This window comes from Miscanthus floridulus, chromosome 10, assembly GCF_019320115.1.
Source record: "Miscanthus floridulus cultivar M001 chromosome 10, ASM1932011v1, whole genome shotgun sequence".
Classification (NCBI taxonomy): domain Eukaryota; kingdom Viridiplantae; phylum Streptophyta; class Magnoliopsida; order Poales; family Poaceae; genus Miscanthus; species Miscanthus floridulus.
The window spans coordinates 73,480,611-73,508,012 of NC_089589.1; the positions used below are offsets into that span (position 1 = coordinate 73,480,611).

Here is a 27,402-nt window from a genome sequence, read left to right on the forward strand (position 1 = left end):
CCACTGGAGGTAAGAGAGAGAAATGGACTTCTAGTTTATCGGGAGAGTCGTGGCAAATAGGCGATGAAATTGAGATGGGAGGGGTATTCTGTTTTTTTGTTAGTCCCAATGCAAGTAGTTTCTATACATATTAATTTTTACTAGATAAGTGTCCGTGCGTTACAATGGGTGCAACATAAATTGAATGAGATGTTTGTTAGCCAAGTCAAAATCAAGAATATATCAATTCAATTTTTCACGTGTATTATACCATGATAATGTCTAGAAACACATTCATTATTGTAATGAATCTAAAATAAAAGCTAGGCTTGAAGCTTGTTGTCTGAAAGTTACGACAAACATCAGTTGCCTTAAAGGCTGAAAATTTTTTGCTAGGCATCAAATTGAATTTATCCATGCTCTGCCTTGCCAAAACATGTATACTCGGACCTACAATATCCTAGCCCGCATGAGGCATGGCAATAATTCATTTTTTGGGAAAAAAAATATTGGTTGTCAACACGCAACGCGAAGGACGACGAATGAGATTTGGATCACGATCATGATCATTGCGTAGTGATATTCCAATAAATTCCTTTCTCTTCCCATAATTCTCTTTCTGTTTTATTCCATTTTATTTACTTGCCTTCCAGTGTCTCCATGCGGTGATTATTTGCCTACCGGTGATTCCGTGAGTTTATTCTATTTTATTTACTTGCCTTCTAGTGTCTACATACAGTGATTATTTGCCTGCCGGATATGGATCGCATGAGTGTTTTGATCCTACCGGATAGATGTTGACAATCCGTATATTTTAGTTGTAGAGATAGACACTACACAAAGAAACTATGATCCCAATGGATAGTGTCTACAGAATAATTTTTTATCCAATCATATACATTCTCTCTCCATTCTCTACCAATCACATATCTTCGTGTCTTGGTTCTTGTGTAAACATGGTTTCTAACTTAGACTCGGTTTCCATGATTTTTACTCTCTCTCTTCGATAACTACCTTGCCACATCAGCAAAAACCCTTAGGTGGCAGTACAACTAATGTCCATAAAAACTATGGTGATTCCTGTATTGGGAGTGCCCTTAGAGCAAGGCTAATAATACAGCCGGCTTGCTGGCTGAAAGGTTTCTTACAGTCTTCTCTCAGCCCACTCATATAGTAGTTAGCTCTTTACAGTTAATATATGGCCCACTTGTCTCTCTCACAGACTTTCTTGGTTCTTGTGCCCAAGCTGGCTGTAAGCTTACAGCCCGCTTCTCCTCTCTCTCCTCTCCTCTCTCCTCCACCTCAGCATTTAGTCGACTTACAGCCTACTATTATACTTGCTCTTAGTACGCCATCTTCTTTTCTTTTGTCTCCTTGATCAATGACTTTATTTTAGTTGAGCACCAAAAGACATGCGCAGCACGCCAAGACCCTAGGACTAGGCGAAGGTTTGGTTTGCCGATTCAGGGCCACTTTGTGCCTCATGGAGTACCTCTTAATGCAATTTTGGTTTGGTCTTTGTCAAAATATGTTAACTTTTTTCTAAATTTATATAATATAATACTAATATTTATAAATATATTATAAAATTAAGTGCATATGTAGGAAGCTAGAATCGTATTTTATTGCGACCTGAGTGACGTAGGTGGTTGTATATTTTATTTTATTTTAGGATTTAGCACCGCTATTCCTTCGGTGGTAGGTATGTTTTGGTCAACAATAAGACGTTTATGATAACTTTATCAATCTTGAGATCGGTCTAATCTTTGTCTTCCTGTAGCTGCTTATAGAGAAAGAGTGTGTGCATGTTTATAGAGATGCGAGCACTAGATATGCGAGCACGTGTGGGTTCACAACAAATGCAACTATAGGTTGTGCGTAGATCAAGGTTAACTTTGATATGGTATTAAGATTTATGTCGCCACCAAGCTAACAAATAGCGGATAATGAATCTATAGCGGATTGAGGTCTACATCGAGAATCGCAGATAGCGGACGCTAAGTTTCAATAGCATGTCTAATAATCTCATATAATTTAGGTATATGCGTATCTTACTAAATGATTCTCTTACACACCAATAAGTTAACTAAATACAAATTAATGGTAGACCAATAAACATATAACTTAAATAGTGTATAGATATTTAATTATACTCAAAGAATTGATCCTCAATCAAATATATATTAAATAAGAACTAACTAGTTACACTCTAGACTGAAGACATTATAGCAGAATTCTACGTCAAATAATGGGCGCTATAGTGGCTTGCTACGTTAAATAGCGGGCACTAAATTTCAAGCTGCTATATTCAAGTTGCTACGCCGTAGCGGGAGTGGTAAAAGAATTGCTACCACTATTGCTGCTGTTACGAACGCTATTTAGTACCTTTGCCACCACCACACCAACCACATCATAAGGCTGCACACTCTTAAAGCTATTGTTGGGTCTTGTTTGGTATGGTTTCAATGTCAATCTTAAGAGTAGGAGTTGTTTTTTGATAGAGAAGCTGAAGCGGTGGTTTGATGGCTAACTCTTGCATTTTTTATATTTTAATAAAAAAGAGAGAAAAACTAGCTCTTGATCAAGAGCTAGGGATCACGTGAGAGTACCATGTGGGTATCTATGTTATGAGCTATATGCTAAAAGTTAGGGCTCTGTTCACTTGAATTTATCAGCTAGAATCTACAGTATTTTTCTCTTATAGCAAAACAGTTTCAGCCAGTTTATCAGCCAATCATAGCCTAGCATTCGATCTGTTCAGCTGCATGCAGCAATAAGCTGCTGTTGCAGCCAACTTGTGCTGCCGCTAAGATAAATTGGGAGACGGAAATAAGCTGCAGCTACAGTAACAACAGCTTATTGGTATTGGGGTAAATTGGGAGAGAGAAATAAGCTGCAGCTACAGTCAGTAGCTTATTGGTCCTGGGAAGTCCAACCAAACCGATCTATTATCGAGGAAATTGGTTTAGAGCAAATAACTAGTTGATACTGTTGCGGGTACTGTCAGTGCGGCGTGAGTCATTGCTGCTGCAACTTTGGCGCTGCCCCAAGCTCGATGTGGTGCACTGCGGCAGGCCCATTATTTATTCTTCTCCCTGTAAGTGTTGGACCCTGTTTAAAGATATAATAGATAAATAGAATAGATTCTTCTCGCTCTAGTGTTGGTCCGTCTTTAAAGATAGAATAGAAAATGTTGTAAAAAAAAGATAGAATAGAATAGAGCAAGATACTCTTGTGATAGAATAGAATAGGAAAAAGTAGCGCCGTGGAAGTCCTTTAGCCGAGCCACAGTTACCTGTTCCTATATTCCCTGGTTCCCCTTTCCTCTCTCAGGGTCTGTTTGGAACGTAGGAATTTCACAGGAATTCTATAGGAATTTTATAGAAATCAGTTTAATTTCACAGAAAAAAACGCAGAAATGAGGAAAAAATCCCGCATTCCAAACAGGCCCTCAGATTTGAGTCTGTGGACTGCGGTGTCAATCCACCGCCATTGCCATGGACGGCTCCATTGCCTCGTCGCAACCGGACTGTGTCACCAGACTTCACTCCTACATCTCCACCGCCTTCACCGACTCGACCGCACCACCGCCATTGCCATAGACGGCTCCAGCAGCTCCTCCGCCAAGCCCTCTGACGGTCAGAGACCACTGCCCCTCATCCTTCTTCTTTACCTATATCTGGTAGTTCATATTCTAGAGTTTGTTTGTCATGTTCTAGTCAAATTGTATCCGTTAGATCTATGCCTAGTTGATCGTGCTGTCCTACCATGCAGGACTAGATGGTATGGAGGTCTCCTCTCTCATTTTTGAGTCTGCGTACTGCGGTGTCAATCGGGAACTACATGGCATGGACGCCTCCTCTGGGTGCTTTGGATTCATGCCATCAGAGATGTTGAGCGGCAGCAGCGGTGTCCTCGGCGGACAAGCGATGCCAGCCGCAGGCGTCCAGACGCCTGGGAGCCCTTCTTCCTTCGTCAGTCAGCTCAACCCAAGAGCCAAGCAAATAGGCCTGGAGGTTGAGATCTTCAGTTCTTCTCTGGGCGCCATGGTCTCCCTTCTTGCCAAGCTCCGTTCACTGCTGGTGTCTCCAGAGGATCAGCTGCCGGAGCCACTGACGAAGCTGCAAAAGGACAAGCTCGAGCTCCTCAAACAAGATCTCGAAGCAATAAACACCTCCCTCGTGAATCTGTCATGGGTGGAAGCTCCAAACATGATGGTGAAGCACTGGATGAACGAGGCGCGTGATCTGTCCTACGACATTGAGGATTACATTGACAAGACGATGCACCCCGGCCCCAATTCTCGGGGAGAGTCGCGTTCTGATTCAGAGGTGGAAGAATTAAGCACTCTCGTGAAGCAGGCCAAGGACGCCCAAGAACGGCACAACAGGTACAATCTTGGGCGTTGGGCATCGAATCCTAGATTTATGATTGATGAACAAGGCCGGGTTCCAATTCCAAGGCTCAACGGGGAGGCCACCATCCTTGTTGGTATAAGTGATTCCAAGGCTGAACTTATCAAGCGGCTTAACAATGGCGCCAAACAGAGGCTAGTAGTATGCATACAAGGATCCCCAGGTGTTGGTAAGACTACGCTCGCCAAAGAAGTGTACTGTGAAATAGAAGGACAGTTTGAGTGCGGAGCTTTTGTTCGAGCCTCAAAGATGCCTGATACAAGGAGGCTTCTCGGTGGCATCATCTCCCAAATCCAGCACCGCCATCAACGGCCCCCTCATGGTCTCCCAGTGCAAGAGCTCATTGACAGCCTAAGAAAACATCTCCAACAGAAGAGGTATAACAAGTACCTGTATGTTAAGACAGTGCTCCCTCTTTTTTTCAGAAGCATGTGTAGTATGAGAAAATGCTAGTGGCTCATTGAAATCTACAGAAGATTCTTGAAACGAACATCTTGATATACTAGTCGATTTACATATGTGTTAAGTTTCGAATTCTGGTTTCTGTTTATTATGAGTAGCAACAATGAGAATATCTGACAAATCAGAAATTTTAAGGAAAAGGGAAAACAATAAAATTAGATTGCTGACAAGAACCTTATCATTTCTGTTTCTTCTAATACAGCGGAGTTTGAAATTGTAACTTTGAAATCGTGATAAAAGCAAGTACCAATATTTTCGAGCTTACAAACTCAAAGCAGGCATGCAAGTTTGTCAAGCCAAATAAGAAAAAAATTAGAACTATCAGGGAAACTAGAAAAGCTAATACAAAATATAATCCTTCTGTTCCATATTTTCAACTTTACATTTTCCATTGTCCTGTTTTTTGTAATTGTTGTATTTAACCTTGCAGGTATCTCATTGTAATTGATGGTTTGTGGGAAACAACATCATGGGATATTGTCAGTAGCGCATTTCCTGATGACGCTCATTGTAGCAGAATATTAATAACTACAGATATTGAAGATGTAGCTTTGGAGTGCTGTGATTATGAATCTGATGCTATTTTTAAGATGGAGCCACTTGGTGGAAATTACTCCACAGAATTGTTCTTCAATAGAGTGTTTGGATTTAAACATGAGTGCTCTAAACAATTGAAGGAAAACTGTGAAGAAATTATAAGAACATGCGGTGGTCTGCCACTCGCGATCATTAGCATAGCTAGCATTTTCGCAACCCAACCAGATAACTTAGAGCTGTGGCGCCATGTCAAAGAAGCTTTATTTTCCAGATTGAGATATAATCTTAGTTTTGAAGTCATGCTGAGAGAAATAGTAGGTCTGAGCTACAATAGCCTTCCCCACCATTTGAAGACATGCCTACTATATCTTAGTATGTATCCTGAGGGTTATACATTCTTGAAGGCTGACTTGGTGAAACAATGGAGTGCTGAAGGTTTTATAATTGCAGTAGAAGAGAAATACTGTGATGAAGTTGCTGATTGCTATTTTGATGAGCTTATCTACAGGGGACTGATACAGCCCAATCATACCAATATCTCAGGTGAGGTGATTTTATATACACTGCACTCCACTGTATTCGAAGTTATTAGGACCATGTCCAATGGAGAGAATTTCTGCACTGTGATAGACTACTCCAATACCATCTCAGAGCTTTCTGTAAAGGTTCGACGACTTTCTCTCAGATTCAGTAGTGCCAAATATGCTACGAAACCAGAAAGCATTACACTATCCCCTGTGCGGTCACTTATCTTTTATGGACTTGTTGAGTGCCTCCCTTCGATTATGGAGTTTGAGGTACTTCGAGTTCTTATTCTCGATGTTTGGGGTGACCAAGAGGAGTTAGACCTCAGTGGCATCGACAGATTGTTTCAGCTCAGGTACATGCGGATTACATCTAACATCATTGTGAAACTACCATCCCGGATGATTGGACTGCCATATTTGCAAACAATGGAAATTTTTGCAAGAGTAACTTCTGTTCCATCAGATATCGTTCATCTTCCGAGATTGTTGCACCTCTGTGTACATGGTGAGATAAATCTGTCCAATAGTATTGGCCACATGAGATCTCTACGCACACTTCAGTCTTTTGACCTCAGCAGTAACTCTGAAGATAGTATATGGGAACTTGGTGAGATGACGGACCTGCGTGATCTTCATGTCACCAGTACTACAGAAATGTCCGACCCTGTAGAGAGGAAGTTGATAGCTTTCGTTTCTTCCCTTGAGAAACTTAGCAATCTAAAATCTATAATTCTTGCGCCTGTTCCTTCATGCACAAGCATTTCCTTGGATTGCTCTTTGAGTATATCTTCTCTGTCCGTCTTCCTTCAGAGACTTGAGTTGTTGCCACCCATTTGCATCTTTTCAAGACTCCCTGTTTGGATTGGACAGCTTCGGAATCTACTCATTTTAAAAATTGTTCTTAGGGAATTGACGTCAGGTGATGTTGACATCATCGCCAAATTACAGGAACTCACCATTGTCTCTCTGTACGTCAGGCAACCAACCGCAGAACTTATTGTCTTCCATCGTGCAGCATTTCCAGTTCTAAAGTGCTTCAAATTCAGATGTGGCATTATGCACATTGCTTTTCAGCCAGATGCAATGCCTAGTCTTCGGAGGCTGAAGCTTGAATTCAATGCCCACAGTGGAGAGCAGAATGGTAATATGCTTGCTGGCATTGAACACCTGTTAAACCTCCAAGAGATCACTAGCCGAATTGGGTCAGCACCTGGTGCAGAGGAAACAGATAGAATGGCTGCAGAGTTTTTGTTCAAGGGTGCCATTAGCAGGCATTCAAGACTTACGAACTTCAACCTACGAATTGTCCGTCCATTTGACGAAGAGTATGGGCCTTTCTTCTCCTTGAAATTTCATTGCTGCATTATTACATTATGCTGTTGTTGCCTGCTATTTCTGATTGTGTAGCGTGCTTGTACTTCCCTCATCCTAAATGAGTTTTCAAACGAGTGGAAAAAACATTAACTGCGGTTGCTATGCTTTCAAATTCAAGACATTTCGACCGAGAGTACATAAAATCAAAAGGGTTTGCATTGATATTCAATATAAACTTTGCTTGTTCAAGTTTAATCCACTGGATTTAACCATATGGTGCCCGTCCCACCTATTTGCTGATGTGTGCATGCTGGGAAGTTTTCTGGCAGACACCCAATTTTTTTTATAGCAAAGAAATCTCTGTAGGAAAGAATTCTTTTAGTTGTAGGTAAAGTAAACCATTCGTTATCGAATTATATGTTTTCAATTATTGTCATAATAATATTTTGTCAAAGTAGCCGATTAGCTCAAGTAATCGCTGGAGCAAACTTATTAAGTTTATTAATGTTCAGTCATATAATTCTAGTTCATTAGGCTGAAATATCAAATGAACTAAGTTACTATCGATTTTAATGCCTATAACTAAATATAGAAGTCGTATGCAAATGTGAAACATCTAGTTAATATACACTATTATATTAGGGGTTCTTGTGTCCCCAGGTTTTTTATTACTCTATGATTTTATCCTCTATTTTGACATCATCCTGAAAGAATCTTTGCAGAAAAAATTGCAAATATTTCAAAACTAAGCGAAGTCTAATAAGTTGCACGTGCTTAATCAACCATCAGCGGAAGCTAGAAGTATTAGGATATGGTCACGGGTTAGTATCGTGTTTTATTTTTTGAATTATTTTTTTTAAAATTTATTTGGCCTTCAGCTATATAGGGGCGAATGGTAGCTTCAAATTAAGAAAATGAGGGTAAATCACAAAGTAGAAACAACAGCGGTAAAATAAAACTGCCCTTCACAGCATGAGCAAGAACACAAATCTCCCATTGTGTTTTTTTTTTAAACACATGAGAGTGTAATAGAGAGACAAAAAAGGGGGTTCCCAACAGGATCCTCACTCGTATGGGCCAGATAGCACTACCAAATATAAGAATTGATCATCTTTATTTTGTTGAAATGTTATTATTTTTTCTGATATAGCACTACTTAATATAAGAATAGATAATTTTCTTTAGCAGAAATATTATTCCTTTTGCTTTCATCTCTTTTACTTTAGAATACGGAGGTCCCTCAGCTTACTAATTTTCATTTTATGAATTTCTGTAGGAGTTCAGTGTCATGTAATTTCATGAGTTTTTATATATTTTTGTTAGTTTACAATAATATGATTTATTTGTTTTCTTTTCCTACTCTTTTCTTTACTAATGAAGTCTAGGTATCTTAAATTTTATGTTTAATTTTTTCCGGCCATTAGCTCACACCTTACATATATAATTTCGTACCTTGTCTAACTTTGTTTTTCAGTAATTCTAATTACAAATGTATTTTTATACTTTTTATTAGTTCTTTAATTACACATGCAACATGTTATGGTCGGTAACTTATTGTCCACAATCACGTAGCTCTAAAAACCATCTTCATCTCATTTTACATGATTTTTTGGGCACTTATCAAAGTTGGCCGAGTAAATGGGCCTTTGTGGGCTATCTACATCACATTTGGGTTATTACCGAAGTTGGCCCTTGGTAAATGGTCTTTATGGTTGACTAATCTCTTGTCCCCATACTGGAGTTGATTGTGGGTAGACGACACATATTCAGATATATGCATCATCCTCTAAAAGGAATGTATACATCTGATCTTACTTAAAATAAATGTTGGGGATCAGAATAGGATAAGCATGTATGTACTTAATTTGACTCAAGATTAAGTTATTTAATCTTATCAGAGATCAAGAACATGATCTTTGTGTTTAGAATTTCTATTATTTTTTTTCTAGCAACCATTGAGGGAGGTGCTCATAGTGGTAGGGTACATGTGTGTGCGTGTTTAGGGTAGGGATTAGTGTGTGTGCATGTATGTTAGTGTCTACTTTTGTATTGTGATTTGCAAAATAAAAACATCCTTTGGCCATAGCACGCTTACATCCTAGCACTTAGGGCATTTGTAGAAAATAAAATAATTTTATTCCAGTCTCTGCATAAGTTATATAGACAATCATCTATTATCAGCCTGTTCGGTTGGGGCTGAAATGATCGTATACGATTGTGGATTATTACTGCTGGCTGGTTTGGTGTGAGAGAAAAATACTGTTTTGGCTGGAAATTTATGATCATTTACGACCAAGCGAACAGGGCATATTACGATTCAAGTATTTGGCTATTTAAAGCATGCTCTCAAAAGGACAGAAAAATGTTGCGGCCAACTAAACTTTAACCCTGTTATTAGATGACAACCACCCATGCTTAGCATTGCTGCAGTCTCCAAAATACAACATGGCTGTTTCAAACTTAGTTTTTCTCTCTTCTTTACACGAATGGTCCATAAGCGTGTCAAACAAGTGGCATGAAAATAATCTAAATTAAGAATGTAATCTCTTTTTGTTGAAGACTATATTATCTGCACAGCCAAATAGAAGAATTGCTTTTGCCCTCACACAAATTTGAGATTATATTCTTTAGTTTACTTGTTGGAGCAAACCCCCCAAAAAACCATCTATAATTTCAAGCAGTTGTAAACCAAATGCAGCTTGAACAACTCTCTGAACAAATCTTACAACATGATAATCAAAAGACAAACATTGGACGACTTTATTTTCTTTCCAATTTTGCTTTAGTAGGTTGTCTTTTGTTTTAAATTGACCCCCTTAGCAAGAACAAACAAATATATTAGTTTTAAGTATTGGAGTATAAGTGAATTGCCCACATTTCCCCATTAGCTTAAGCTTTTATGATAAACTTGTTGGTGCATGCAACTCAATATGGTATTAATGCCAGAGGTCTCGAGTTCGAATCCTGAAAAATAATTGCTGCTCGCTCCTATTCCACGTCTGAGGCATGAGGGAGCCTTCATGTGAGCGGGAGTGTTGGAGTATAAGTGAATTGCCCACCTTTCTCCATCAGTTTAAACTTTTGGGTTGAACTGGTCGGTGCATGCAACTCAATATTAAGGAGTAACTCATCTTCCATAAAGATTTATTTAGATGCATTACATTACTAAATGATATACATTGGCTGCACCCTAAATATTCTTTGGTTTAAGTGGGATCCATTGAATAAAGTCTTGTTGCTCATCTAGTTGTATAAATGCAACTCTTTCAACCAATCTATCCTACCTATGCAAAATTTCCTCCACTAAAGCTCTTAAAGTTATATTAAGAGGTAATGAACTAAAGATATGCAACTCAATGTTGTATAAAGATGGGTAATGTTCATTGAGACTAAAGTTTCGTAACACTTTGGGCATAGTACCGATCCTAAATTTTATACTAGCTTTGTGTAAAATTGTTAAACCAGTCCTTTATTTAGATCACTTGGGTTGATAATTAAGCTAGTCTGAATCTATCTAGACTATCAAGGTGGAAATAGTCCACAATTTTGAAACACTTTAGCCATATTGGCCAAAATAGGTTCACTAATGTTTTATTTTCTTGGAGTACTATCCTTATATTATAAGGGCATGTTTGGGTCCTAATTGGGCTATAGTATAATCAAAATTATACTACAACAACAATATAGCCTTTCAGTCCCAAGCAAGTTGAGGTAGGCTAGAGTTGAAACCCACCAAGAGCCCCAAGTCACGGTTCAGGCACTTCAATAGCTGCTTTCCAAGTACTCCTATTCAAACATAGATCTCTAGGTATATCCCAAGCTTTCAAATATCTTTTTATTGCCTTCCCCATGTCAATTTCGGTCTTCCTCTACCTTTCTTTATATTATTAGCTTGGCTTAGGACTCCACAATGGACTGGTACCTCTGGAGGTCTCCTTTGGACATGGCCAAACCACCTCAACCGATGTTGGATAAGCTTTTCTTCAATTGGTGCTACCTCTAGGCGATCACGTATATCATCGTTCCGAACTCGGTCCATTCTTATATGACCGCAAATCCATCACAACATACGCATTTCTACAACACTCAGTTGTTGAACATGTCGAATCTTTGTAGGCCAATATTATGCTCCATACAACATAGCCGGTCTAATCGCTGTTCTATAGAATTTGCCTTTTAGCTTTTGTGGTACCCTCTTGTCACAGAGAATGCCAGAAGCTTGTCGCCACTTGATCCACCTTGCTTTGATTCTATGGCTAACGTCCGCATCAATATCTCCATCCTTATGTAGCATTGATCCCAGATACCGAAAGGTATCCTTCTTAGGCACTACTTGACCTTCCAAACTCACATCTCCCTCCTCCTATACAACTCCACCAAAGTCACATCTAATGTATTCGGTTTTAGTTCTGCTCAATCTAAAGCCTTTAGACTTAAGGGTCTGCCGCCATAACTCTAGTTTCCTATTTACTCCCGTTTGGCTTTCGTCCACTAGCACTACATCATCAGCGAACAACATACACCAAGGGATATCTCTTTATATGCTCCTGATAACCTCATCCATTACCAAGGCAAAGAGATACGGGCTTAAGGCTGACCCTTGATGAAGTCCAATTTTAATCGAAAAGTAATCTGTGTTGCCATCGTTTGTTCAAACACTAGTCACAACATTGTTGTACATGTCCTTGATGAGGGTTACGTACTTTGATGGGACTTTATGTTTGTCCAAAGATCACCACATAACATTTCTTGGTATCTTGTCATAAGCCTTCTCCAAGTCAATGAAAACCAAGCGGAGGTCCTTCTTTTGCTCTCTAAACCGCTACATAACCTGTCTTATTAAGAAGATTGCTTATGTGGTTGACCTTCCGAGCATGAAACCAAATTGGTTTGTTGATATCTGCGTTGTTTCTCGCAAGCGCTGCTCAATGACTCTCTCCCATAACTTCATAGTGTGGCTAATCAACTTAATTCCTCGATAATTAGTACAACTTTGGATATCTTTCTTGTTCTTGTAGATTGGTACCAATATGCTTTTTCTTCACTCCTCAGACATCTTGTTCGATCGAAAGATATTATTGAACATCTTGGTTAGCCATACTATAGCTATATCCCCGAGACATCTCCACACCTTGATTGGGATACCATCAGGGCCCATCGCTTTGCCCCCTTTCATCCTTTTTAAGGCTTCTCTGACCTTCGATTCTTGAATCCTCCGCACAAAGCGCCTGTTAGTGTCATCAATCGAGTCATCCAGCTGAACGGTGGTGTTCTCGTTCTCACCATTGAACAATTTATCAAAATACTCTTGCCATCTATGTCTGATCTCATCCTCCTTCACCAAGAGCTGCTCCCTCTCATCCTTTATGCACTTGACTTGGTTCAAGTCCCTTGTCTTTCTATCGCGAGCCCTAGCCATCCTATAAATGTCCTCTCCTTCCTTCGTACTCAAACATCGGTAAAAGTCCTCATAGGCCCGCCCCTTTGCCTCACTCACCGCTCGTTTTGCAGTCTTCTTTACCACCTTGTACTTCTCTATGTTGTTTGCACACCTGTCATGATACAAGCGCTTATAGCACTCCTTTTCCTTGATAGCCTTTTGCACATCTTCATTCCACCACCAAGTGTCTTTCGAGTCGCATCCACTCCCTTTGGTCACTCCAAGCACCTCTGAAGCAACCTTCCGAACGCATATTGCCATCTTCTCCCACATGTTGTTTGCATCGCCTTCATCATTCCAAGGGCCCTCTTCAATGACCTTTTCCTTAAAAGACCTTTGATGCCTCCCCTTCAATCAAAATTATAGATGAGATTGTAATAATCTAAAGTTTGGATTATAATAATCTATACTATTTGAATCCATAAATTATAGAGATGGATTATTGTTAGTTGGTCTAAAAATGACATATATCTTAAAGAACAGGTTGGAGAGAGATTATAGGATAATTATGATACAGTTGTTGGATTATTTGGGATTGGATCACCTTCATATTATTTTATTTGATTAATCTAATCCAATCAAGAGGGAACACTAATATGACAAAATACTAAGTTACTATACACTCTTTCCGTTGTGTCTCTACTAAACTGTAGCACCCGGTTTTAAGAACAAACCAGATACACACCATGTGAGCTAAGGAAGTCAAATCTCACATATAGCTACAAATAAAGATAATATCAATAGACAATACTTAATACATAACATACTTAGTATAAAGGACATAACCTTAGATAGCAAACAGCGGAAAGACAACTCCGATCTTCGGGTGAAGACTCCAATTTCACAAGGACAATTTACTGGTTGATCACAATCCTAATTCCTTCAAACTCTAGCAATCTGGTACCCATCTGGGATTTCCCAAAGATTTAAAAAGTAAAGCAAGCATAAGTACATGTCGTACTCAACAAATATAACATGGGGTTCATGAGGCTTAAAAGGTTGACACTAGTTTAACTGCGATTAGCTTTTAATTGTCACAATTTTAGCATAGGAGTAGCAACAAGTTTATCACCAGCCCATGTAAACACATGATCAGGGAAACATGAATAATGAACAGCATAATCACTAATCATTAGTGTGCATCTTCATCATCGGTATCATCTGTGTTCTTCATCTATTCCGTAAGGGTCTAAGGCCGCTCATGACCGTGAGCACGACTGATATACCAGTTTTACACTCTACAGAGGTTGTACACTTTCACTGTGAGTCGTGATTTACCCTTTCGTCCAAGGCGGCGAACCTCTTGACCCACTACCAAGGAAGGTCGACAGGGTTCACTATAAAGCCTTTCAAAGGTTCGTCTAACAAGTTAGGGCCATTAGATTCACTCGGCAAACAGATATAGAAACCCCCCTATCGAATAGCACAATGACACACAACCTATACATATAAGAGTAGAGGCTGTCCTATACCCGATTCGGTAAGCCATTCTTATGCCATAAAGGTAACCTCTAACAAGATAGAAAAGGTCCTCATAATGTGCTAAAGCCAGAGCCATATAGCCCTCACAGCTGTACTGTAAGTCCCGGATGTTCGCTTACAGATAAGTCCTTAGGGAGAGGAATCTAGAGCACCATAAAATAGCCCAATGCTCTAGCCCCTTGTTCCATGTTGCTAAAAAGCATCTTTTAGTATTTATTGCATATACCATTAGTCAACTTACAAGATCATGGCTTTAGTTTGAGCACTAGCATGATACTACCCAATGCAATACCCCATAGGTAACAAGGAATCCAGGATATTAAATAGCTAGAAAATTACTACGGTTGTCAAGGTAGACACATGCATATAATTAAAATGATATTAAGGTGAATAGGACAACAAGGAAGATCCCATGCTATACTTGCCTTAAACTCTGATCCTTCTTCAAGTCCAAAACTTAAAAGGAACCCCTTGATCAATAGGTAAAGCTCACCGACTCGACAAGATCATAAAGCACCACACAAGCATCCATGCAATCATACACGAAGCAAATAATAGAACTAAATTAGAACAATATACCAAACACCATAAACAGTAAGTAAAAAGGTTTTAAAGATGTTCTATATGTTGCTACGAACACAGACGAAAAAGCACTCTAATCGGAGCTATAACGAAGAAGTTATGAATTAAACAAGATTTCCTTTAATAAAATAATATATTAAATCTAACCTTGAATTTCAAAAGTTGAAAATATATTCAACAGTAGCTTGAACACGTAGATTACTCAATTACAAATCTAACGCAACTTGAACGGGTTAAATTGGAGTTAAAACAGATATTTTAGGGCTAAAACAAGATCAGTGGCACTTACTTCTATAAATAGCTGGAACTTGATTTTTAGAATTTAAATTAATAAAATCGGATTTTAAACTAAGCCAGGGATGGTGGGCATGATAAAGAAGAAGTACAGGGGTTCTTTAGAAAAAGTGCAGGGACGGCGGGTTCTATTACACGAAACTGCAGGGACTCTTTTGCAAAAGTCGCGACGAAGGGGTACGGTCTAATCTGATCCGTTGATTGCGGATCTGATGGCTGGAATCGAAGGGAGGGAGAGAGAAGGCGTGGCCGGCCAGAAAAGGGAGAGGAGATGGTGGCGCCATGGCCGACGTTGAGAAGCTCGTTGGCGTTTTTGAAGAAGAGCCTACGGGCCACGATAGCATGAAGCAAGGGCATCGGAAGGTAGAGAAGATCACTGCGAACTTACCTAGGCACTTTTTGTGATTGGAGATAAGGTGAAGACGGCGTGCGGCTCGGTGCTTGGCGGCGACAGCTAAAGCGGAGCGGCTGCTAGGGCTTGCTGTAAAGTGGTGTCTCAGCGAGGCTGGAGGTGAGGGCAGCGCTCCGAGGCTCGGGATAGGAGGCGGCGCGGGCTCGGGCTTCGGTATTTAAGGGGGCGAAAGCGTGCGGGTCACGCCAAACGAGCGAGGAACACGGCGCGACGGCGGACTCCATCTCGGGCAGAGTCCCGCTCGGCCACGGGAGGAAGAAGACTGCGAGGACGCTGACAAGCGGGACCCACCTGTCAGTGACCCAAGGCGCAGGACCGACTCGATAGAGAGACAGAGCAAGGAAGAGAGAGGAGCAGCGCGGGCGACGCTGCTGGGCCGGTCTGGTGTGGGCCGCGCGGGGAAGGGAATGGACGGACGCGGCCGATGCTGCGCTGGGCCGGTGCAAAGCTGGGCTTCGGCGCTGGACTGGGCCAAGCGGGGAGAAGAAGTTGGGCCGCGGGCCTCGGCGGGGAGAGGGAAGAGCAGTTGGGCCGCTAGGCCAGATAGAGAGAAGTGAGGAGAGATTGTTTTTTTCAATGCTATTTGAAAACCCTTTTTTTAAAAACAATTTAAATTATTTTGAATTTTACACAAAGTCACACATTCCAACAAATCATATGCACCACCATGTATGCACAACCATGTTTCTAAACCTTATAATAAATTTTAATTTAATGAAAATTTTTATTTCCTATGTTTTTATGAGCACAAAAAATCAAAATTAACTCAATTTACATCTATTTCGAAAGGAGCGAATTTTAGGGTGTTACATAAACATGGGTCATACCTTGGTGCCCGTTAATTAAAACATTGAAGAATATGATATGACAGAGCATGCATCAACATTTGGGAACATATTTAAACAAAAGTAGGAGATTTGTTTCCATACCATAATTTACTGATTTATATGTTGTAAATGAAATAAATGATTCCCCTAATCTATAGCTATATTTCTCTCGATTTATTTGCTTAGCCTGTTGGTGCATATGATTCTGCATCTATAAGAATTGTTCTTTTGGTTTGGATGAGTATATATTTAATATTACCATTCATGTACCTCTCAAAAAATGAACATTGAAGCTACTGTTTGTATATTTAATTGTTTCTTAATTTGTTATATCTTCCCATTGACGTTGTTGTTGTTGTTGCTGCTGCTATTATTGTTATTAGGATTTCCCCATTTGCTGATGCTACAGCAAGCTGTTTTGGCGCAGGTAACTCAATTTCATTTGACTTGCAAGCTTCCTTATCATTTTTTCATTGGCAAAATACATTTGATGTACCAGACAAATGATGATGTGCAAACATTTAAAAAAATATATATACATATATATATTTAAAATGTTAAATAAGACCTACACCTTCGCAGCGATATTTGAAAAAACTAGTTTTACTCACCTGGTTCTCCTGCCTATGGTTTTAAATTAAACTTTACTTTCTACACAACTACAATGCCCATTGTCTAATATTGTTACCCCAGCAAAGTATGTGTTGTATATATCTTCCTCCTTTTTCTTCTGGTTAATGAGTGAATTTCTGTTGTTTTATTTTATACATCATTTTTAAAATGTCATTAATTCCAAACAGTTTTTCACTGTCTATTCGTATCCGTCATACTTTTTTACAATTTCCCTTAAAATGGCATAGGGGTTTCTAATCTCTCCTTTAGACATTCCTCATATGTGATATTTACTAAACAGCCGAAGGTGTTGTTTGTTGAGTATTACTAGAGATTTTTGTTGCTAATTTGTTTTCCTATTCGACATATGTCGAAATCTATATAACTCATAAAACGACTCCCATGAAAATTCATTAATGATTGTCAACCTTATACCACAGCATTTCTCATTATCCTTATTGATCAGCCGTATAGGTCCAATCAAATGTTCATGGATAGCATGTAGCTTAAGATTCCTAGGTAGCCCATTTACCTTGATCAGTCCATACTTGTTTTGGGCTTAAACAGCATGGCCCAATTTCTGCTACATGAGATACTGAGTACATGATAAAAATTTCCCTTCCAGGCTTCATCCACTAAAAAAGAATGAATTGGGTAAAATTAACGAAAGCTACTCTAGAAACATGTGCATCCTAGATATATTGTATGATTTTCAAATATTTTAGGAAAATTATTTGAGAAGGTAAAATAACAATATCCAAATATTACTTTTGCTTCCACAAATGTTACACGTATTATCTATGCACTCTGCATTCCACACTATAAAACCATGATTATTTCGCAAATTATAAGGTTATAAGACATTTCGGCTATTATAGATACATACATAAATTTTGCTATGTAATTAGGCATTGTAAGAAAATTTTAATTTTTAAGTAAGGAGAAACTAATCGTGCTCAAATCGGAAAATTAAATAAATAACTGATTATTTTTGTTTTTATCAGACAAGTTCAATCGTCATTCGATGGCTGATGGCATAAGTGCGCTAACTGATGTCGCTTGTGTTCCAGAAGTGTCGCCATTAGACAATGTAAGTTCCTTTGACTATAAGTCACTACACATATATGAATCATTGTTAACTCTTAAGTTTTGTATACAACCCCTGTCATATACATGATGTGACCGCTGTGCGAACAAACTTTAATCCAGTTGAGTTACCTTTTGTATTTATAAAAAAAATTCAGTCGTTTCAATGTTGATTCATTTCAACTCGATCTATCATGCAGTGCAACAGTACTTCCTCACAAGAATCAGTTGGGAGGAAGAGAGGGGCAGATTGGGTGGCGGCGTCTGGGCCATCAGGGTCCAGAAGGCTGTGGGTGAAGGAGCGGGACCACGCTTGGTGGGACAAAATGAACAGCCCGGACTGCCCGGAGGAAGTGTTTCGGCGCGCGTTCCGCATGTCGCGGGCCACGTTCGACGCGATCTGCAAGGAGCTCGATGCTGTCTCTAACCTGCCGAGCGGGGCCATGCCCATGCGCCAGCGCGTCGCTATCTGCGTCTGGCGCCTCGCCACAGGGGAGCCACTCCGGGTTGTGTCGAAGCGCTTCGGTGTCGAGATCAGCACTTGCCACAAGCTTGTGCTCGAGGTCTGCAACAGCATCAAGAGTGTGCTATTGCCCAAGGTCCTGCAATGGCCTGAGGCACCAGAGGCTTCTGGGGACGGGTCCGCCAAGTTCGAAGCCGTTTCAGGGATCCCCAACGTGGTTGGTGTCATGTACACCACCCACATCCCCATCATAGCGCCCAAGGCCAATGTCGCTGCCTACTACAACCGCCGTCGCACAGAGCGCAACCAGAAGACGTGCTACTCCATCACCGTGCAGGGCGTGGTGGACGCAGCCGGTGCCTTCACCGACGTCTGTATCGGTTGGCCTGGTTCCATGTCCGATGCCGATGTGCTCGAGAGATCTGCTCTGTGTGAGCAGCGTGGCGCGGCGGGCCTGCTCCAAGGCCAGTGGGTTGTTGGCGGTGCCGGCTACCCCCTCATGGACTGGCTGCTCGTGCCCTACACAAAACGTAACATGATATGGGCGCAGCACGTGTTCAATGAGAGATTGGATGGCCTATGCGCAGTGGCGCGGGACGCCTTCCAGCGGCTCAAGACACGCTGGGGATGCCTTCAGAAGCGCACCGAGGTGAAGCTGCAGGACTTTCCCATGGTGATCGGCGCCTGCTGCGTGCTCCACAACATTTGCGAGCGTGCCAACGAAGCTGTCGATCCCGAGCTTGCATTCCAGATCTTCGACGATGATATGGTGGCCGAGAACCCAGTGCGCTCCATGGCAGCCAGCAGCGCCCGTGATGCCATTGCCCACAACCTACTGCATCGCAGCAGCCACAAGCAGAACCCCGAAACAAGCTCTGCTTCAAATCAAGACACATGTCAGCAGTCAGTTTTTCATGATTTTGATAATGTGTGGGGCAATTTAGACAGCTAGAAATGATCTTATCTTCAAGAATTTACCGGCCTCAGTCAATGCGGTGAAGGAATCCTTTTTCAGGGAGCTTAAGCTACTGACAGCAAGAGCAAAAAGTAAGGACATTAGTATTTTTTACTTATATGGATTCACATTTGTTGTAACTAGTCCATCAACCCGTGCTCCCACAAAGACTATCTTTGAGATACTTAAGCAATAAAAATCCGTGTTTAATATATATTACCTAATAAAAATTACTTCATACAATTAACTTTGATTTGAATCCAGAGTTACACACATGTATAGATTTGCATTGGCATGAATAAAAGAGATCGTCGTGGCACAACTAACGATGTAACATTAGTTTGATTCTATGGTTGGTTGTTTGTCTTTGTTTGTTTTGTGTCCTAGTATTGTTGACTTTGTGCAGTATATAGGCGTGTTGGACGTCCCTCTTTAGTTATGGAACTATGTAGATAACAATATTAAAATGTTAGTTCACCTACAAATTTAAAATGAATACCATGATTGGGTATTGGATATTTAGGTTCGTACCTTAAATTGTTTTCGTCAACTGTAGTCTTTCTTTAATTTGTCTAATGAAATCTTTGAGGTTAACCTGAAAGTCCATATCATTGATGTTTGGCTTGTCATTTGTTGGTTTCTAATCTTTTGCTCTGTGAATGGCTATTGTCGACGTAGTTAAGTCATTGCTCTCAACTCCTTGGTGCATTTTCCTTGCATCTTTGAAATTATTTGATATGTATCTCTTGTATCCTAGAAAAGGATGTGATAACATTATTATGTTTCTGAAAGGACCGAGGATTCCACCTAGAGGAGGGTGAATAGGCGTTTCTAAAATTCAACCCTTTAAAATGCGGAAACGATTAGTGTTGGAGTTTCCAAAACTTGGAAACTCCAAATCAGAGAAATAAACCCCTCACGAGTTAGCCAACAGATAATACAAGGTATAAAGAATATATCTAGAAGCTACAACCCTGCAACACAAAGTTAGAGCAGCGAATAAACAAATTCAGCGCAGGGACCAAATACTGGACACGTCCGGTATTCACGGGTTTGCCTGGCAAGCTCTCAACTTGCTCCGATTGATTTCTCTTTTCAAACCAAGGTCCAGACCACTATTGGTAACCTGCAGACAAGCTCAAACAACACACAAAGATCACAAATACCAAATATAGAGAGAGATCGAGACACGGTATTTATTTTACCGAAGTTTGGACTCCGTTGAGTCCTACTCTCCATTGAGGTGCCTGCGAGCGACCCAGCGAAGGTAAGCTCTAGAGGACCACGAAGGCCACTCTAGCCAGAGTCTTTTCCAACTCATTTTCCTCCTTCCACTAGTTGATTCCTTCCCTTGCGGCGGTGGAATCGAACCGTTACAAACTTCCCGAGGCATACCACGATCTCTTGGGTGCTCTCCGGCAATGCCTAGCCGTCTAGGCCCGAAGAGTCCAAGAGTAACAAATGCAAATTACGAGATCGACTAATATGCACAAGTGCTCAAGGGTGGCTTGCTCTCAATTTTGAATCTCACTCAACCCACAAGATGGATTTTGCAAGTTTGAATCAATCACTCACTAAGAGAGGGTTGGAGAGTGTTCTCAAGGCTCAAAAACGTGTGAGAATGTCAGCAGAATCAGCAGCCTCCAAAGGTGGAGGCTAAGGGGTATTTATAGCCCCTTTGAAAAACTAGCCATTATAGTGACCGTTGGGAATACAAGACACATCCGGTATTAATACATCGGACACGTTCGGTATTGCCTGCACAGTGCCAACAATCACTGAGTTAGTGGCGCAAGTGAGGCGTCAAAACTCCCAACCCCTAGAACTCCCAACGAACAAAACTCCAGAGTGTAGAGAGGTTGTTGTGGCTGGCTCAATACCGGACACGTCCGGTATTTTCGGTCCAGCTAGATCAAGTTAGCTCTAGGCACTCTTTTTCACTCGAATCTCACATGGGTTGGCTTGAGCACTTATGAATAAATATCTATCAACATGATGCATCTCTCTTAATAGTATGGCATACCTATAAACTTAAAATCAAATAAAAACGGAATTTGAACCGCTTGAGTTGATTTCCCTTGAACCGAAGTGCCATATACTTCAACGATCACTAAGTGAGGGTGTCAATCATGTCGATCTTGATTTTCTCCTTGAGCATAGCCATCTTGAGCATTTTGACTTGATTCCATTCAATAAATGTGAGTTGGCTTCAAAGTTATCAAGTCATCCCTTTATAAAGTCATCTAGGATTTGATCCTCCACTTCAATATGACCAATATGGTTTGATTGGTGCCTTGACTAAATGCAAGTACTTCCTTCTTCACCTTAGCTAGGTTCCTCGGTTGCCAAACCGTCGCTTGCCCTTCACCCTTGCTTAGTACCTCGAAGCCTTTCCTTGCTATCTTCACCATCTCAAGCCATCTAGTCACACTTGGTGTCGAATCATTCATTAAACTCATTTGTATACATGTCTTTAACTTAGCAAGCTTTAAAAGGTGAGACCAATCCATATGTAATCCCACATGTCTCATTAATTATTATTCACCGTGCTTGCTTTCATATGACTCATCGAAATCCCACAATGAACAAGCCTTGCAAGAATTATATTTGTATTGTTGTCTTGTGTTTGAACTAGATTGTTTCCAATAATACATCATTTTGGCTTTCATTAAGTACCTGTGAGATAACCTATTACCTGTCCACACTTAGCAAACGGGTTAGACTTTTAATCACGTTGTCATTCAATCATCCAAAACCCACTAAAGGGCTAGATGCACTTTCAATCTCGCCCTTTTTGGTGATTGATGACAACTTGATTAAAGCTTACAAAAGGATATAAACATTTAAGCTTTTGGGTTCAATGATTTATGAGAGGCTCCCCCTTAATATGTGCTTATGATTAGAATTCACAAAATGACCTCAAATGTCAATTGCACATACTAAAACATATAGGAGACTCCCTCTAAATCATTGCATCCGTGGGGTGCAAGTGTGTGTGACAAAGTAAAACCGTGATGCATATGACAAGATATATCACACAAAAATAAATATAAAAGCATCACATCAAACATTTTCATTCTAGCATGCATGGTCCTTATGAAAATAAATACAACACATCTATGTCACACATAGCACTCATTACACATTTTCTCAAGTCCACAAACCACTAGGATAGATTATATTATAAGATAAGGATCATGTCACATGAGTCTCAAACGATACATCCATGAAGCATAGTCTCATCTCACCATGATACAATCTATCTCAAAATCAAGATACATCAATAAAGCTCAAAAGATAACTACAGCTACAGTACAAGTGTCCAGATACAAAGATAACACATGAAACACATCTAAAGCTTTAATCAGTCTCTCTCTCCCTCTTTGTCATCCATCACCACAAAGGTCCAACGATGACATACTAAGCACAATGGGACTGCAAGCTGTTTCTAAAGGTAGTGATCATTCATCACCATCATAATCATCATCTCTACCATTACCCTCATCATCTGAACATGGAGCCCTAGCTAGGCGTGAACCACCCTCACTAGACGGGTCATAACAACCATACCCATAGTGGCTATATCCACCTATGAGGTCACCCCACCAGTCTGAAGCATGCTCATCTACTGCACTAGGACGTGCCTGAGCATGAGTAGGCACACGAGCCTACAGGGGCAAGGTGTTAGGGTGCTTCGGTGCTTGCTCTTGCTACTGCTGAGCCTACTGCTACTCCTGTCACTAAAGAAACTCAGCAAACTCTCTGTCGTACCTTACCAACTATTGCTCCTCCTTCTCTGGCTCGCTAGGCTCATCATCTAAGATAGGAGATCTAGGAGGATCAAGCTCAAGTCTCTAGGAAATCTGCTTGAGCGTGCGAGCATCCTTCCTCCTAGCCTTCCTCTCCTCCCGCTGCCTAATCTGAATATCTCTGCACATCCCAAAGATAGAACTGAAGAACCTACAGATGGGCGAAGGAGGGCTACCACGGCATGAAGAGGAATGTGAAGGAGCATGTGGTGGATGTGAGGCTCCTACTGCTGCTGCACCACCCTCAGGTTCTTCTGCCTCTGCTACTCCTCCTCCTAGACTAGGTGGGGGTATTCCAACCTCTAGCAAATCAGTTATAATCTTCAGAACCTTGTGAGGTTTATCATACTCAAACTGGTGTCCGGTCACCTTCTCAATCATATACATGATGTACGGACCAAACCCACAGCCCTTGATGGGCCTCTCACCAACACTCTAGATCTCACACCACATAAAATCAAAGATACTAAAGAGGCGAGCATCTAGTGCCATCTAGTGGAGAAGGTTCCTGGAGTAATCCGCAATAGTACCCTTGTCACCACCCTTGCAGTCAATGGACTTCCTGAACATCGTGTCTAGGTATCTATAGGTGGGATGAAGGCCATCCACCTTCCCAACTGCCTCACCTCTATACATGTAAGCCATCCTCTTAGGAGGTAGAACCCTCTCAGTGTGAATCCTATCTCTCTAAAGCTTATCCTCTAGAATCCTCAGATACCCTACAAAGACTGCATAGTCAACACTGTACTAGCTACCCTCTAGCATCCAGTGCATACACCTTGGCTCCTCAACAAACAAGGTGGCGTAGAACTGTGTTATGACTTTGGAATTCCAAGGATGCTGAAACTGCATAAGCTCGTACACACATGTGCGCTCATATGTGGCAATAGCAATATCAAGAGAAGGCTTCTTCTACTTCCTAACATGATCCTAGTCAATCCACTGAGACTTAGCCACAATAGGATTTCTAGAAAGTATCACACCGTGGTAGAAGTCAAGCTGGAACGTAGTACGAAAGCGATGATCATATGGACAATCCTCCAACTGACTCCGAGGATCAATCCTCCTTAGCTCTCTAGCTCTCTCAGTCATACCCTTTCCCTTATAATTAACTCTATGAACATAATCGGGTACTATAGAATGATGTACCTTAAGCATACCAAAGTGGATGTTGTGAGCTGGCTGTCCTCCCTGAGGTGGGTGTTGAACTGGAGGTGCCTACTCATCCTCCTCAATCTCCTGCTCATCATCGGGACTATCATCATCATCTAACTCTCTGTCGGTGCTCTTCCTCTTCCTGTGCTCTACTCTGTAATCTTCAGTCTCATCATTAGAAGAAGAGGGATTGCTACCATCACCACTCTCTTTGTACTGTGTAGCACCCCTAGTAGCTCTAGAGGGTCTCCTGCTACTGCCCTGCTCCTATTGACTGAACCTGGGAAGCAAGTCCTGCCTTGCCTTCTTGTATTTCTCAAAAATAGGTCTGTCATGCTGAGCCTTAGACTGAGGCTCAAGCCTGCCATCCTTGTGTCTCCCCATCTCTGATGTCCTATAACCAAGTGACAATCCACACAGTTTGGTCTTAGAAGCATAGCCAATAATAATCAAAATTAAGTCAAGAGCTGTAGAGAATCTGCACTGCTGAGGAATACCGGACGTGTCCGGTATGCATACGTGTACACAGCAACCCTTACCAGGGGCTTACGCTCAATCTCATCTCCAATTCAATCCAAATTTTAACCATGGCTTCTAGATCTCCAATGTAGCATCTTGACCAAAGGAATTTGAAAGTGAGGCACTAGTGAATAGATATGATGAGGTTCAGGATTTGAATACCTAGAGATGAGGAAGTTAAAACTGTTTCCAAATCCAATCGAGCAGTTCTCGGAATCTTGATGCGGGAGGCCTTCATTCCATCAATCCCTCTCCCTTTCTCCACTCCTTCCTTCTCCTTGCTTGGCCGCAGACCGAGAGAAGGCAATGCGGGTGCGGGGGCGCTAGGCTTGCTGCTGCTGTGGTTGCAGATGAGGGTGAGCGACAGGATGGAGGACACGGTGCATGGCGTAGGAGCAACGGAGAGCAAGGGAAGACACGACTGGTGGCGTGGAGAGGCCAGGCAGTGGCGAGCATGGCGCGTGGACAAGAGCGGGGTGAGCGGTGGTGCTGCTGGACGAAGAGGATGGGAAAGAAGGAATGGGTCTTGGACCTAGGCGGAAGGGGTACATGACCTAACTCCCCCACGGATAACAGAGACATCTGGTAGCAATACCAGACAGGTCCGATATTTGCGGGTCTATCCAATCTGCTCCAATTTTTCATTTATGGACTCCAAACCCCCTTCTCTGTCATCTCTTAATCTGAAACAATGTCTGTCCTTGATCCAAATTGAATGAAATTACTTTTCTTATCCAAAAGCCAAGAATAACACTTCTCTTTTCCAAGTATTTGGCATATAACTCATTTTGCTTACTTAAGACAGATTTAGTGAGACAGTAGTTTATGGACTTAAGAGAACCATGTCATGCATGATTAGCGAGTCAATCAATCAGGGAGAGCTATAATCACCTCATGATAAGGATAGGTCACAAAGACCAAGATTGAAATAGTTTTTGAAATTCACACCACCTACACATGCTAGTTAGGGATTTTGAAAACATCTATCCTATGTCACACAAATGCACACTCTAGCATATAACGGGCCTTAGATGCACTTACAATGCATGAATGTAAATCCATACCTTTGCCTTGATCCCACTAAGATTTCCACTAAGGCAATACATGGCATGATAGTCATTATGCTTATGTTACTTCTCAAATGATCATGAACCACTTAGGCAAAATGAATCACAAGGCTTCCGAGTAGTCTATGAATATATGAAGTCACAACAATCAAAACTCAGCGACAACAAGATTTGATGTTCTGCCTCCTGCCATACCGGACACGTCCGGTATTTGCAGGACAGAACCCAACAATTTATAGCTTGTGATTCTTGTTTCATGCTCTTTCATCTCTTGTATGCCTGCATCTCAAAAAGTGAATTGCTCTGCTAGAGAGCCATTAGAGCCATTAAAAGCACCATATGGCAAACAACAAAAGATCAATTTGAATCAAATTAGCCAGTTTTAATTTTTCACAAATGTGGCTATTTGTGAGCTATTGAAAAAGTTAGACTTAAAGTGGCTATCCTATAGGGTTTAGGTACTCGTTACCAATGGTGAGTATGAAGTAGAGAATATGATCAATTATTAATCTTTCGGTCGACCATATAAGAGATTATGATAAGCATTGGTTGATAGATTGAGTGAATATTTTCAATTTGATTGCTCAACCACCCCGAAGCTTTCATCTCACCACCAAGTATCTACATCAACATCCTAAGCACACTTTGGTACCCAACTCTTGTTGGGTCCTTTTGAGTTAGTCAAGTGCTTAGGCACCCAAATGTCCATAGTACTAGTTTGTGGTGAACACATCACCTTGCTAGTGCTAACTCCATTTGTGGTCCTCCTAAGCATATCATTATAACCAAATATGTTTGGCTTAGGGATGTTACCATTTGGGCAATCATAGCTTAGATGCCCCTTTCTTCTACAAGCATAGCATATGCGGCCTTGATTTACTCTATGCTTGTTTTGCTTGTTGGGACACCTATCAATCATGTGCCCCGTCTCATTGCATCCATAGCATCTTCTTGATGTAATTTGGGCTGTCTTTCTTGCCTCTTTGTACAAGGGGCAATTCTTGGTAAGATGGCCCAACTTGTTGCATGTGAGACAAGCACTTGGCTCATCACACTTCACTTGCTTGGCCACCTTGGTAAAAGCCTTTTGATTGGCGGCTTCAACCTTGTCGGTCCAACTCTTGTGTGGACACATAGCCCAATTATGTCCATACAATCCACAACCATAACATAATCTTTTTCTATGCTTCTTGCTCTTGGTTGCTTTGTCATTGCTTGAGTTGTGATTCTTTTGTTGGGTTTTGGAGGGAGCAAGGTTTGAACCCTTCTCAAGCTTCTTCACCATGTTTTCACGGTTATCTTGAGAAGGTTTTGCTTCCTCTTTACCCTTTAACCGAATCATATCCTTTCTTAGCCTTTCTACTTCTTCCTTGAGCTCATTATTTTCTATGAGATTTTGCTCAATCAAAGATTGGCTTGCTTGAGAAGCACACTCATTAGTACAAGGAATATTTAATTGAGATGG

The 27,402-nt window shown here is 41.0% G+C and overlaps 1 protein-coding gene across 2 annotated transcripts; it reads left to right on the forward strand.

The window, feature by feature from the left end:
- Positions 1-3,580: 3,580 nt before the first annotated feature.
- LOC136484886 (disease resistance protein RGA5-like) lies at positions 3,581-19,582 on the forward strand. Of its 2 annotated transcripts, none has more exons than XM_066481857.1 (6): positions 3,581-3,617; positions 3,754-4,771; positions 5,287-7,245; positions 16,655-16,698; positions 17,888-17,973; positions 18,170-19,582. In XM_066481857.1, the coding sequence occupies exons 2-6, from the start codon at positions 3,765-3,767 to the stop codon at positions 19,382-19,384; spliced, it is 4,311 nt and encodes a 1,436-aa protein (XP_066337954.1). In that variant the 5' UTR covers positions 3,581-3,617; positions 3,754-3,764; the 3' UTR covers positions 19,385-19,582. The 2 variants fall into 2 exon arrangements, with proteins under 2 accessions (XP_066337954.1, XP_066337955.1); XM_066481858.1 differs by lacking the exon at positions 3,581-3,617 and adding an exon at positions 3,627-3,661.
- The last annotated feature ends 7,820 nt before the right edge of the window (positions 19,583-27,402 follow it).

Excerpts from the sequence above, each read along its gene's own strand:
- LOC136484886 (XM_066481857.1), top strand. The coding sequence starts at position 3,765 with ATGGAGGTCTCCTCTCTCATTTTTGAGTCTGCGTACTGCGGTGTCAAT. Across the intron at positions 7,246-16,654 it reads GTCCGTCCATTTGACGAAGA|GATTTCCCCATTTGCTGATG; the intron begins GTATGGGCCTTT and ends TATTGTTATTAG. Across the intron at positions 17,974-18,169 it reads AAGTGTCGCCATTAGACAAT|TGCAACAGTACTTCCTCACA; the intron begins GTAAGTTCCTTT and ends TCTATCATGCAG.